The 14,779-nt window shown below is 38.3% G+C and overlaps 2 protein-coding genes across 3 annotated transcripts; one reads left to right on the forward strand and one right to left on the reverse strand.

Moving 5' to 3' along the window:
• Positions 1-4,343: 4,343 nt before the first annotated feature.
• Positions 4,344-5,358, forward strand: LOC115766140 (tetratricopeptide repeat protein 12). 2 transcript variants are annotated; one of them, XM_030709973.1, is made up of 4 exons: positions 4,344-4,557; positions 4,617-4,853; positions 4,915-5,037; positions 5,101-5,358. In XM_030709973.1, the coding sequence occupies exons 1-4, from the start codon at positions 4,448-4,450 to the stop codon at positions 5,315-5,317; spliced, it is 687 nt and encodes a 228-aa protein (XP_030565833.1). In that variant the 5' UTR covers positions 4,344-4,447; the 3' UTR covers positions 5,318-5,358. The 2 variants fall into 2 exon arrangements, with proteins under 2 accessions (XP_030565833.1, XP_030565834.1); XM_030709974.1 differs by lacking the exon at positions 5,101-5,358 and having other exon boundaries at positions 4,904-4,986.
• Positions 5,359-8,912: 3,554 nt separating this feature from the next.
• Positions 8,913-10,218, reverse strand: LOC115766212. The gene is made up of 2 exons (XM_030710063.1): positions 9,832-10,218; positions 8,913-9,775 (listed from the first exon to the last, which is right to left on the reverse strand). Exons 1-2 carry the CDS (start codon positions 10,108-10,110, stop codon positions 9,011-9,013), a joined length of 1,044 nt encoding a protein of 347 aa, XP_030565923.1. The 5' UTR covers positions 10,111-10,218; the 3' UTR covers positions 8,913-9,010.
• Between the last annotated feature and the right edge of the window lie 4,561 nt (positions 10,219-14,779).

Raw genomic sequence — 14,779 nt, forward strand, 5'->3', positions numbered from 1 at the left:
TAAGATTTATTGACCAAAAATGTATAAATAGAATCTGTTAACCAAAAATGTTCTAAAGCTTTTGGTATGTTTTGCTTGTCAAATAAACTAGTTTCAAAAAAGTAAGAGGCTCAAGTCGGGAACTCCCGACTAGGAAATACCCTGAACCCTCTTCTACCAACACCAAATTCGCTCAGTTGCTTTAGCAGTAATAATAATAAAAATACATACATCTAAAAAAAAGCTTTCTCGATAGTTCTCGAACTCGTAACAGAACACACTATTTTCAAACGCCTCTACTCAAAATGATTCTTACTGAGAAAAAAAAAACGGATTCAAATAGCAGCATAGAAAACAATACATACGCAATTGCCATGCTGTTGATAGAATTCAATAAATGCGCGCATGAATGTGTGTGTGTTCATGTTACAGAAATTCTTGGAATTTGCGCTTGCTGCTGCTTACACGTGTGCAGCCAAAACAAATAACTTTTGTGTTTCTTAACCGATCTTCGTGAAATTTTCTACAGTACATCCTGTTGAGCCATAGAATATTTGTGTGTTCTCAATAGTCAATTGGATTTAAATTGTGGCTTTAATTGGTGGGCAATACAAGTTGGCTTATTAACTTGATTTATAGCTATGTACATATATGGCGGTAGCGAGGAGAGAAAGATAGGTATGTTATACCTTTAAGATGTTTGAGATATGTATATGTATATAATATTCTAGAAGCAATATACCAAGTTTGGTGACTAGCTCTTAATGTTTACCCAATTCGATTGCTTGAAAACGGAGTAAGTTATCGATTATCGGAAGCAATCTAGTACTACACATGGACTAGGAGGACCTAGCGCTAAACTTTTAAGTTGTTACACATAATTAACTAGGTAAAAAAAAAAACGAGTTAAAATAACTAAACGTAAGCTCTTTAAGTTTTCAATGCAATATTTACCAGCTAGACGTATGTATGTACTTACTGTATGACAGGCATCTAGCTCAAGCTACAACCGCAAATAACAGCGGGATATTGTTATACATTGAACCCATTGAAAATGGGTAAAACGGGTATTATGTATTTGTGCAAATGTACGTAACAGGCAGAAGGAAGTATTTTCAACCCCATAAAGTATATATATTCTTGATCAGCATCAACAGCCGAGTCGATCTAGCCATGCCCGTCTGTCTATCCGTCCGTCCGTACACAGAAAGAAAAACGGTGGGCTAATGACAAGACTTTTCGTACTTGATTTTATACCAAAAAATTCGTTACGTTTTGATCCCGAATCGAGCTAAAAATTCTTGATTTAAGTATAATTCGTAATTAATTTCAGATAAGCTCAGAAAGGTCTTAGAATAAGTACTAATACTCTTGAATAAAGTACAAAAAAGTTATTTTAAGAAGTAATTGTACTTAACGTAGCTTTACAAAATCAAGAATAATAAAAGTTAATTCAAGATTTTAAAATATTGAAAAGCTAGAGAGAGCAAAAAAAAAAATGAGAGAGAAATTGAGAGAGTGGCATTTCAAGTGAAGGGCTCTACCAGTGCAAACGTACAAATGTACGCGGAAAAGAATGCGACAGTGCTGGACAAAAGGCATCGGGAGCTTCTATAGCTGTTTGGTTTGGAACACCTGGTTCCTTAGAGGGTATTTAAGTACAATTATACATACGTACACATGTATGAAATATTTATGTACATAGATAATACACACGAGTATATATATACATATATATTCATACATATATATACATACATATGTATCATATGTACATATGTATGTATGTATGAATTTTGTAAGTGACACGGCGTCGTCTCGACGGCGGCGTCTTTGCTATTTTCTAGCAAGATCAATTTCGTCACTTTTCGCCGTCGTTGAGAAGACGCCGTGCGCTTGCAAGAATTAGGTACATATGCACATACATATGTGTATGTTTGTATGGATGCGACGGTGTGTGTGTATATTTATGCAAGTAGATCGGCGTCGATTCTCATGCTTTTCTATGTGCACACACACATACATACATACATATTTACGCATTACTTTGTCCGCTTTGATCATATTCTTGTTTTTGGTGGAAAAGTAATTTCGTCATTAATGTGTGTATGTGTAAGCATTAAAAGAGACATCTTCGACTGATATATGTACATATGTATGTATGTGTGAATGAATTGTTATAGTTTTGCAATTTAATGCATATGTATGTAATAACATTTTTACATTTATCATAGTTTGGAATAGATGATGGAACATTAAGCTTCATGCCATCAAATTTATCGAAACGACTAGACTCGACGCCAGAAGTTGATTAAACAAGGTAAGAAATCCATTTCCATTATTTTAACAAATTATATATTTTCTTTTCTTTTTAGTGTTTGTAATATTAAGGCATAACTTGTGAACAACTAATATTAAATAATAAAAAAAGTACACTTTGGTTTTAATATTAGTATGGGAGTTCTTGGTTCATGACTGATTGGGTCTTGTTCCAAGAATAAATTAATCTTCTACCAATTTTAATGTATGCTTGAAATATGATCACAAAATCTTGTATTAATACTAAATGAGGTTAATTAAAGTATTTTGGGTCATAAATTTAGTATGGATTAAGTTCGTGAGCTCTTGAATAAAGATTTATACAAGCTTGTTTTTAGCTCAAACTGGCATTGTATTAAGAACATATTGGTCTTCAGCACAATTAGGCTGAAAAACCTACCAAACAATGCTTGATTCAAGTATTTTCGTTCTTTAAAATTAATACTTGAATTCATACTTGAATCAAGTATTACAGGTCCTACCGTACTTTTATGACCGGGTTGACTTGATTCGATTACGAAATTCTTGATTTTTATACCCTGAACCCATTGAAAATGGGTAAAAAGGGTATATTGTATTTTCTTTCTGTGTATGTATGAACGCAAGGATATCTGAACCTATAAGAGCTTGAGACTTGAAATTTTAGCTGTAGGTCCTCCTAGTGCCCACGCAGATCTAGTTTATTTCTAATAATCGATAACTTGCCGCATTTCCAAGTAATCGATATGAATCGATATTGAAATCCTGTTTTTTGGGAAAATTGGGTAAACATTAAGAGCTAGAGTCACCAAACATGATATGTTGCTCCTAGAATATTATATATAAGTATATCAAGTATCTTCTATTTTATACCTATCTCAACCTCCCCGCTACCACCCAAGAGCTATAAATCATGTTACCCAACTTATATTGCCCACCAGTTTAAGCCACAATTTTAATGCAATTGACTCTTTGATAATACACAAATATTCTATGGTAGAATAAGGCATACTGTAGAAAATTTCATTTAGATCGGTTAAGAAAAAACCAAAGTTATGTTTTGCTACACAATTGGATGGGTCACAAATATCAAGGATTTCTGTATATACATATGTAAACACACACATTCATGCGCGTGAGCTTCGCATTCTATCAACAGCATTGCAATTGCGATTGTTTTAATTCGTTTTTTTCTCAACAATACACGATTATTGGTGTGACTGTTGAGTAGGGGCATAGCAACTGATGCGGTCTGTCGCGAGTTCGAGCCCTACCGGTGAAACTGTGTTTGTTTTTATTTTTGGCTGGTGTGACTGTTAGGTAGAGTCGTCAGAAAGTAATGCGGTCAGTTGCGAGTTCGAACTCTACTAAGGGAACATTTTTTATACCCTGAACCCATTAAAAATGGGTATAAGGGTATATTGTATTAGTGCGAAAGCCAAATGTATGTAACAGGCAGAACGAAGCTTCTCCGACCCCATAAAGTATATACATATATTCTTGATCAGCATCAAGCCGAGTCGATCTAGTCATGTCCGTCTGTCTGTCCGTCCGTCCGTATGTATGAACGCAAGGATCTCAGAACCTATAAGTGCTAAAGACTTGAAATTGTAGATGTAGGTGCTCCTAGTTCCTGCGCAGATCGAGTTTGTTTCCGATAATCGATAACTTACTCCGTCTCCAAGCAATCGATAAAAATCGATATCGATATCCTGTTTTTGGGCAATTTTGGTAAATAATAAGAGGTACGGTCACCAAACTTGACATGTAGCTTCTAAAATAGAATATATATGTTCATTTTATGTTGGAAGAAGAAGGTTCAGGGTATCCCCTAGTCGGGAGCTGCCGACTAGAACCTGTTACTTGTTTAAATTTATCTCGATTACTTCAAACGAGCGCGTTGCACGAACTGCATTTGTTGTTTGAATAAGAGAGTTTAGAGTATTTCCTAGTCGTTAGCTCCCGCCTAGAACCTCTTACTTGTTATTGTTGCTGTTGGCTGAATAAGCCAAGTTGGCTGTGAGGTAGTCAACAAGTCGTGTAAACTTTTAGTATAGAAACTGAATTAAACAAACAACACCAATAACAACATCACACAAATACATAAGCACGAATACTTAAATATAAATACTTAAACACCAAAACAAAAATACTTAATTACGTTAACACAATGCCGACCGCGACGCACCGAGAGTTAGAAGAGAACTTCTTACGTACACCTTCAAAGGTGGACGATATCATGAAGTTCTTAATTGACATGAGCAATGCTAAAAGAACGGAGTAAGTTCTAGAGATTGTGACACTTTTAAAGAGTACAGACCTTGATTCTTGCTACCTAGTGCCAAGGACAACGATCCCGAAGTGGAAACTAACTATAGTGCGGGTATCACAGATGACAATTTTATGGTTTTGTCGCGAAGCTCGCGCTTTGCAAAGAAAAACAAGCTAACGTTCAGAAAGAGTTCTATAGGATCAACCATGAATCAATTGAGCTTCATGCGCCAGATCGATGTCAGCAGCGAGGACCGGATTAAGGCACGTGAGGAGCGTATACGCGTTGCATCCAATTATCGCAGGTAGCTTTATAAAATTCTTAAGTCTCACGCATCCATTAAGACGATATTAGTTTGAGCATAGGCTTGGCAATTTGGAGTATCGTAAGGTAAACTTTGACAAAGCGATTGAGCACTATTCCAAGGGCTTGGAATATATACCTGATTCGGCTGTGCTCTTTGTAAATCGCAGCCTGTGTTACATCAAGTGAGTATTGCTGGCCACTGACGAAGTCAGTCCATTTATCCAACCAACTGCAACTGTAAACAGGAAACGTGAGTTTAAGCGGGCCCTAATAGATCTTGATTATGTCATTTTGAAATTGGATGGACGCTGTTTGCGTGCCTGGCTCTATAGGGCCGGTGCCCTGAAGCGCATGAACAATGAGGCTGGCTATCTGGACTGCATTGATAATGCGCGTAGATTCAATCATAGCGAGGAACAATATATTGAGTATTTTATTGATAAAATGCGTACGGATCTTTAATATTCAGTAAAGTTCAATCAAACAACATGAAAATAGTGAATAAAAAAATATTTAAAGTAATTGGGCTCTGCTTTGAATGGGTTCTATATTGATATTTTCATTTTTATACCCTGAACCCATTTAAAATGGGAAAAATGGGTATGTTTTTGTGTTAATGTAAATGTATGTAACAGGCAAAAAAAAGCGTCTCCGACCTCATAAAGTATACATATTATTGATCAGCATCAACAGCCGAGTCGATAGTGCCATGTCCGTCTGTCCGTCTGTCTGTTTCTATGCGAACTAGTGTCTCAGTTTTAAAGCTATCTTAATAAAATTTTGCAGAAGTCCCTCTTTCTGTTGCACGTAGCACATATGTCAAAACCAGCTGTATCGGACCACTATATCATATAGCTGCCATAGGAACGATTGATTCTTACACCTTGAACCCATTGAAAATGGCTAAAAAGAGTATACAGGTTTTGTGCAAATGTATGCAACAGGCAGAGGGCGGTAAAGTATATTTATTGATATTTGTACCATATATTCGCCCATAACATACCCAAAATGATATTACGCCCATCTCCGAAAAACCGATAAAAATCGAATTTGTGAATTACTTTTTTAAGAATATCTAATAAATTGAATGAGTTTGATTCCCGAAAGTTGGTATTCGCATAGACTATAAATATTCCACTCTTTGTATGCGAACCTTCAGCTAGAACCAAAAAATTAAAACAAAATATATTTAAGCATCTGCCGTTTTCTGGAGTTCCACATTTCGGTACCACATTTATGCTTAGAAAATTGTATAAAAGTCGGACTCTAAGCACCGACGCTCAGAATAAGTTTTTCATAGTGTGGAGTTAGCTAACAACCGGAGCGTAAACTCTGTATTAAGTGAGTATATATGTCTAATAAAATGTGTGAATGTTTTAAAAGGCAACTCGGCGTGGGATTGAGCGTATCTGCTAGTCGAGCACTCCAGGGTATAGTAGTATAGTACGAACATTAAGGAATAAATGTGTATTTCAACTCTTATGAATTTACTGCCTTACAGAACTTTACAATACACGCTCATAAGCAAAGCATACTGCAAAACAATTTAAAAGAAATAGAAAAAGTATAAAAATACTTGCACAACAAAATTTGCAATTTTTGCATAAATTCAATAAAAATTCCTATTGTCATGAGAATATTTGTCAATACAATATACATAGTACATACTCGCACTGGGCGATACAAGCAGCTACTAGTGGCCGGTGCTCTGTGCCCGCTTTGGTAACCATGAAACCCAGAGCTCCCGAATGCCTGCGCTCCCAACCCAACTGGCTCCCGTTCCCATTGACTTCAATTCCAGCTACGATAAGGGCCACTTATACGCTTCGTTTGGAGCACGCTTCCCCACAAAAGACTGACGCTGCGGTTAGGTAAAGTGGGAATTGGTGGCCTGGTGGTCTGTGTGGCGGGGTGGCGGGGTGACAGCCACACAGTTTTCAATATGGCGCCAACAGAATTTGCATTTGCTGTGGCTAAGCCAGGCAGTATTGTACCATAATGAAATGCAGTTCAAATGCTTTGGGTATAAACTTTTGTCACAACTGGCAACACAAGGCGTGGCAAGGCGTGCTTTGGGGGTTGTTGATTTGTTGTCGTTGTTGCGTTGTAAACTGTGGAAAACAAACGCAACGGAAGTGCCACAAAAAGGGTTTCACAGTTTGTCAATTGTATGCGGCCGCCGAGTCGACACCTAAAGACCGCAGCACCAGCCCAGCCCCCCCGCACGGCATTCTCTTTGCCAAGCTTTGGAATTTCCCATGACACTACTGACACGCTGCCCTGGCTCTGGTCACACTGACTACAGTAGTCTGTTGGCTTTGCATCTAAGAAATGCAAAAATCCTTGTGGGTTAAACTCTAATCAACAGCAAAGGCAACGGCAATGGCAACGGCAACTGCAATGTGGCTATTGCCACGCCCACGCCTACGCTTGTAATCAATGCTGTAAACACTTATTTTTGTGGTTGCAACAACAACGACAACAACAACAATTGCCGCCGCCTGCCGGCATCCAATTTTGTGGCACACTCAAAGTTTGTCGCACGCTCCAACATTGTCCTGGCCCTGGCCTATCTACTACTCGTGGTCCTGGTTGTCATGCCACTGGCTGTTGTTGTCAGTACTTTGCGCTTTTTGCAAGCAGACAAGGCTCAGGGTCGGTTTTTGGATTTTCGTGCAGCAATATTGCGACATTTTATATGTGTGACACTAGGCAAACCGACAACCTGCAGTTTTAAGGTAGTCCTGCGACTAGGTTTGCGGTTGTCCCAGATACAGACAATAATGCTGTTCACACAAATGTTGAATGCCTATTGAAGAATTCAAATCATTATAAGCCACGCTCTTCACAGAGTCAGATACTTTTAATTGTCAGCCATACTATTTTGAGCTTGAAGCTTTACGGTAAAAAGCTTTGAATCTACGGATGTCATAGTTGCTTAATAGTGAGAATTGTAACTTGAATTTAAAACGGAGTTTTGATACTTCTTAATGAAATTGCTATTTTAAAAGCTTTTAAAAAAAATAATGTAGTCAAAAGCTGTTAAAAGCTGTTTAAAAAATAGATTATTACCAATTCTTGTGCAGAAATTTCAAAGAAACTATTTGTTTACAATGAAACAATTTTACTATGCTTCAGAGAATGCTCTTAAAAAAACCCTACTTAAACTAACACTTGTTCGGGGAACACAAGAACACCCTTAACAAATAACATAATGCACAAAACTGCTTGGCAGTTTCCTATGTTGCTTACTCACGTGAAATATTAGTACAACGACCCTAGAGAAATTCCCTGGCTCAACCCTAAACTTTATGGCTTCAAGCCAATGTCAACAAACAGTTTCATAAATCAGGCTGCGCTTGATCTCCGTTAACCGAAATTTCTTTCTGCTGCCAGCCTCAATTCTCAAGAGGATCACTATAAACCCATTTTCAACACGCATTCAAACTCTATTTTAGCATCTCAGTTGCCTTGACTCTCATCCTCTGTCCTGCGAATGCTGTCTCCCCTTGCCCTGCTCATCTGGCTGACTGTCCAGCGCTGTGTTTAGTTTTCAGCTTGCGGCTCGTGGTTTTTGGCTTCTCGGCAGCTTCTTGGCCAAAAAGTAATTTGCCCTTTATCTGTGCTGCGGTTTAAGCATCCAAGCAAGAACCGAATCAACCACTCGGTTGCAATGGGAAGTTGTGTTGGGTACAGAAAGTTCTCGGGTCGAGTCTGAGCATGTATGGGGTACATGGTCTTTGTTACGTTATGCCTGTTTCTGCTTGTTTAGCATCTTTTATTTTCCATACCCTGTGCACATAAACTGCTGAATAACGAGCCAGCATGTGCTTTTGACCAAAGTAAGCGAGAGAGACAATACGTTCGATAACATGCCAAAGCATTTTACTAGAATGCATCTATGTTTTTCAATCGGATTGTAGAATGTGAAAAATCAAGCACAGAAACCGTAGCCAGGGGAAGGGAGATGGTTCGAATCAGCTACAATATTTGCGTTGATTTATAACCAGTTAACTACAAAAAATCGAATTATTTATTCACGAGCTCCCTTTAATATATACATATAGTATATGTTTTTATTTTTCTAATATTTTAATATGATTTTCAGATTTTGAATCATTTACCACACTAATATTGTACAGAGACAATCTAAATCTAAATCGAGAAACGAGTCCAACGCACCATTACACTCGCGCGTATATTTGGCGGGCCAGTCGCGTCGAAAATTGGTGCAAACTTTTCTGGAAACTTATTCTTGAGACAGCTGATCACTGTGCCAGTCAGATAGTAGCGTGAAAGCCAACGGCACTCACACGGCGGTATACAGTGTACGCATTGTTTCTCAGTGGCCATCCAGGCGCTGTGTGTGATCCCCTTGCCCGGATTCAGGTAGCTCAGACGCCAGGGTAACAATGTATCCCGCTCTGTCCACCAGCATTCGCAAGGCGGTAGACACGTACGACAATGATTGTTATCGAAGCCAGATTCCGATGTGGTCTGACTTGTACTCTTTTCTGGGGTCTCCTTGCACGTGTACAACTTATAGCGCGGCACGAGTGCAATCAGCTCGCTGTACTTGCGTTCACGTTCCCGACGTAGCCACATATCGAGCATATCCCAATGATCCAGATATGGAGAACGTTCCCGTATGAGTTGCATGCGTCTATACAAATCCGAGCGACGAACTGCATCATAGTTGAGGCCCGTCTGCGTGTGCCACAGCAAATAGAGCTCGTTGGGTTTCTCATCCGGCAGCGAAATACTGTGCGAGAATTTCGTCAGCTCAAAGTGAAACAACATGCGAATGCCATAGGTAATGTGCTTTATGTGATCAAAATCCTTGATATTCATTGCCGACAACGCATCAGCGTCCAGTAACAACAGCTTTCTACCCCAGATCATATTCACACGAAATGTGTTCTGTGGATTTCACGAGTACGTAATTGAGGATTTCTCATATACTGCAAGAGACTCACCATGTACTGTGGATACCCATAGCGGGTTATCCATAGTCGTATATCCATATCGTTCCATTCAAAGACCGAGGGCAACGGCAGCTTATCGGCCACATTAACACATAGCTCGACGAGGCTTGCAGGAGTGGCTCGGAACGGTAGGGGCCATTCCTCACGACCGAACTGGACTCGACGTGTTAGCAAAGTGTTATATTGAAATTTGTTTAGAACAGGGCTGCTTCTTTCGGTGTCTTCCTTGAACCTATACTTTGTGTCCGTTACGCCATATAGATAGGGCATATTAGCTATGCTCCTAAGCTCCTAAGAAAAGTACTAGAAAAAAACTGCACGCTTCCAGTATAGGGTGTTTTTGTGTGTATTTATGTAGACTTGACTTTTAGTGGGAAGCTTACTGACTGAAACATGTACGACATTCAAACACATATGTATGTATATATTTGCTGTTATTGCATACCTAAAAATAATTGGAACAGCATTAAACACATACGTACATATATTATTAAACAGCATGAGCAAGCGACACCATTAAACCTCGTCGATATTGACATACAATATGCTTGGTAGATTTACTTATATTTATATTTTTTTTAAATTTATTTTAAAATTGAAAATACCATATTGCTTGTATCTATTTAGATTAATGCACAGTTATCGATAATTTCCTTATAAAGGCAACAGTAACTTTCGAGAATCTTAATTGAAATTTAAACACAAAAATGTATGTTAATATTGTGTACATTTTGATAAGGAGGATCCAAACTTGAGTTTTAAATACTCCTTAAAAATGCCTTAGCCGAGAGTAACTTTTTTTTGTCACAACAATGAAACAGGCATCTTCAATAATGGTATAAATACATATATCTGTTATTATTATAAATGATCATGATTGGTATTATTGTTATATTTCTTAGTATGCTCATTATTATTATTATTATGATTGTTATTATTAGCAATTTAAATATTGTACTATTATTATTATTATTATTATTATTATTATTATAATTATTATTATTATAATAATAATAATTATTATTATTATTATTATTATAATTATTATTATTATTATTATTATTATTATTATTATTTTTATTATTAATATATAATTTTACCCATCTTTCCAACATTTTTATAGTACCATCTACCTATTTTATATAAAAACTATATTAATAATTTTAAACTATTGGTCAAAGCTATCTTTTAATCTACGAGAATATCTTTAGCCCTAGGGCATTGGCCAGTCGAGCAGTATTCTTATATATATTTGCATTTACTATGGAGCCACATCCGGGACTCATTTTGGCTTAGCCAAAATTGCACTTTGGCTGTCTGAACTTAAGGAACTTAAGATTCTTTGCCAAGTTGGCGTCTCGATGCGTGTTGTGTATTTTGTAGTTGGTTCGCTTGACATCAACCAGAAGTTGTACTTGCTGAGCGTCAAGTTTTTCATTAAGCAAGCACCCACCCGCACCTCGCCACCCAGACACTGCCACCCGTCGGCAGCAGCACTTGACGCTGATGCTGTCATTTTGTGGCTGGCAGTTCATTTAAAGTTCTGGGAAGCTCGTTTTAATTAGCATGCCAGTTTTCTTTAGCTATTTCCCCCGACTCTCGCCTGGCCCCCTTCGGCTGGCATCAAGTCGAATGACCAGAAATCTATTGACACCTTTGCGCTTTATTAAATGTTTATTTGCTTTGTTGATTTCGATTTTCTCATCGAGCGAGCAGCGAATGTGAAATGCAAACAACAACAACATGGAAACCCAAGCGAGGGGCACATCATCAATATGTGTGGGCGGGGAGCTAGTGTTTCATTGCGACTAGCTTAAGGCTAAGGATAACAAACACACACACACACACACATACACTCGAAACAGGGTGAACTGTGTATGAGCACGGCTGCTAGCAATGAATGGTAAATAAGGAAAATATATATGGGAGGGAAAACGAAGTCTCACTCCCCACGCCTTAACATACACACACAAACACACAGACACACTCGCACGCACACTTGCATAATATCCCTGTTTATCTGCAAGTGGACGTGGGGAGTGACTGTGACAATGACTCGACGGCACAAATAGAATCGCCGAAGACACAGTCCACGCACAGTCGCGCCTTTCCCCGTGACTGTTTCATTTACTGCTACTGCTACTGCTACTGTGACTGTTACTGTGACTGAATTAGCAATTGACTATATTGGCGGGGTGTGTTGGAGTCGGCTAAAAATATATACAGCTGGCCGCATCTATTGGGCCATACACTGGCAAAAATAATCGCTTAAGTAGCTATAGTAAAATTCATAAAATTTTAAACGCGTTTCATTATTTCACTTTATTTCAATATTGAACCTCAAACATTTCTCATTGAGATATGGTTTAACTGTATAGTTCATTGCTGACAAGTTTTCGCTTTTTTGTTATGTAATTGACAAGTTTGGATATTATATTTGTCATATGAATGATGCCCTTATGATATTGTGTTTCGATCTAGCCGACTCAGACAGAATAAAGGTACAAATTACAAGCTGACAAAATGTTCGCATAGAAAGGCATTTGGGAACCCATCAGTCGCGTTAATCTTCATCTTAATTTTAATGAATTGATCCGATCAAAATTTAATATAGGGTATATAAGTTAATTTGTTAATACAAAGTAAACAAGAAAACAATGTAATGTAAGCTTTTGCGAGCAGTTCGCTCGAAAGTTTTTCTAGTGTGTGTGCTGCCGCAGCTCCCATGGAGCATACTATTCTCCATTTCCCATTTTCCTACACACACACACACCCACACACACACACACTAAAACTCTATGACTAAAAGAAATGTATTCACGTTGCTTTTTCATTATTCATGACAACTTGCTCTTGGCCGTCTTCGCTGCTAGATGTAACTGAGTCAAAGCAAACACTAGACACAAATACAGACAATGGTGGAACTAGGAAAAAACAAAATAGTGAAATAAAGGTGCCACACACACAAGCAGACTCTGGTCGGTTGCTGGGGGTCCGGGGAAATAACAAAGATGACAATAAAAAGCAGTAAAACAATTTTCCCTCCTACGGCCACGCGTAGAGAAAGTCAGAAAAACAGCGAACCCAAAGGTAACTAATATTTTAAGAAAACAAGACACGGCCAGCAGCGGGTGGTAGGATTTTCTTGGAATGGGGCCCCCCACATATGTGTGCGTGGCAAGAAGGCAACAGTTTTGTGCTGTGGGTCGGGTGCGGGCGGTAGGGTGTTTCAGCTTTTGTGCAAGTGGCCGTCGTCAAATTCAAGTGACATATTTAGACAGCTAAGCGACTCCCAAGTGTGGCAGCCACAGCACAAAGCAAAGGTGAAGTGGCAGTGCCTTAGCCACAGCAGAAGCAGCAGCCGGCAGCAATTTTGCAGCAACCCAGTTGTTATTGTTGTAGCCCTTTTTTTTGGCCATGCAGCGAGAGTTTTTTGTAAATGAAATAACCCACAAAAAAAAAAAGAAAGCAGCGACCAACCCCACACGAACCGACAACGACAACGACGACGACGACGACGACGACGACAGTTGCTTTTAATAATAAAATCATTGAGCATCAAAGCATAAAAATCAGTCAAGTGCAACATAAGCTTAAAGAGCCAGTCGTGTGGGTGGGTTGGATGCTGCTGTCAGGGATCGAAGGTAGCCAAGGTAGCAATCTTCCTGCCTTCTCTGGCATAGATGTGTTCGATTTTGCTGGGGCATTCGCCTTTTGCTTTTTTTATTATTGCCCCAGCAAGACGAAATGAATGTGATTTAATGTTATTTTTACAGCCAAATTAGTTGGCTTTTGATGTGCGCTTAACTTTTGTGGATGCCGCTTTAGCTTTAAGCCTGACAAAGGTAATGTTAAAGATGGAAGCTTGAAGAGCGCTTTGAGGGGTTTCAAAATTTTGAATGCTTTTTGCCGTATCGTTATATTATCTTGAAAGAACTCTAGCTAAAAGAACCACACAAAAATGTGAAGTTTTCAATATACTAAGTTAACTTAAAACGTATGTCAAATATATATATATGTATATATATTTTTTTATATCTGAAAAATAAATCGGTCCCTGCAGACTTTCCAGAAACTATCTTAAAGTCTGATAGACAATACAAACAGGTAAAATATATTTCTGTGTATTTAATCAGATAAAAAATAATATCTTTTTTTATGGACCTATTGAAAATGGGTAAAAAGGGTATAATGTTTTTGTGCAAATGTAAAGTTTTGTAACAGGCAGAAGGAAGCATCTCCGACTCCATTAAGTATATATATTCTTGATCAGCATCAATAGCCGTCTCAGCATCAGCATCAATAGTCCGTCTGTCTGTCCGTCCGTCCATATGTCCGACCGTCCATCTGTCCATCTGTCCATCCGTCCGTCCGTCTGTCCGTATGTATGAACGCAAGGGTATCAGAATCTATAGGAGCTAGAGACTTGAAATTTTAGCTGTAGGTCCTCCTAGTCCATACGCAGATCGAGTTTGTTTCTGATAATCGAAAAAGTGCACCGTTTCCAATCGATAAAAATCGATATTGACATCCTATTTTTTGAGCAATTTAGGGAAATAATAAGAGCTAGGGTCACCAAAAGTGATATATCAGTGATATAACTTTCATTTCATGCCTATCGCCGCCTCCCCGCTACTACCTCATAGCTATAATTCGAGTTAATAACCCAAATTTTATTGCCAACCAATTTAAGCTACAATTTTAATGCAATTTACTCTTTGACAATACAAAAATATTCTATGGTACAATAAGATATACTGTAGAAAATTTCATGAAGATCGGTTAAGAAACACGTGCTTGCGGCACCAGCGCAAAGTCGAAGAATATCTGTATACATGTACACTTACACATTCATGCGCATCTGCTTCGAATTCATCAACAGCATTGTAATTGCGATTGTAATGTTTTCTGTGCTACTATATTAATTCGTTTTTTTTTT

The sequence above is a fragment of the Drosophila novamexicana genome, unplaced genomic scaffold (assembly GCF_003285875.2).
Source record: "Drosophila novamexicana strain 15010-1031.04,08,12 unplaced genomic scaffold, DnovRS2.1 tig00001062-arrow-arrow-pilon, whole genome shotgun sequence".
NCBI classification, from domain to species: domain Eukaryota; kingdom Metazoa; phylum Arthropoda; class Insecta; order Diptera; family Drosophilidae; genus Drosophila; species Drosophila novamexicana.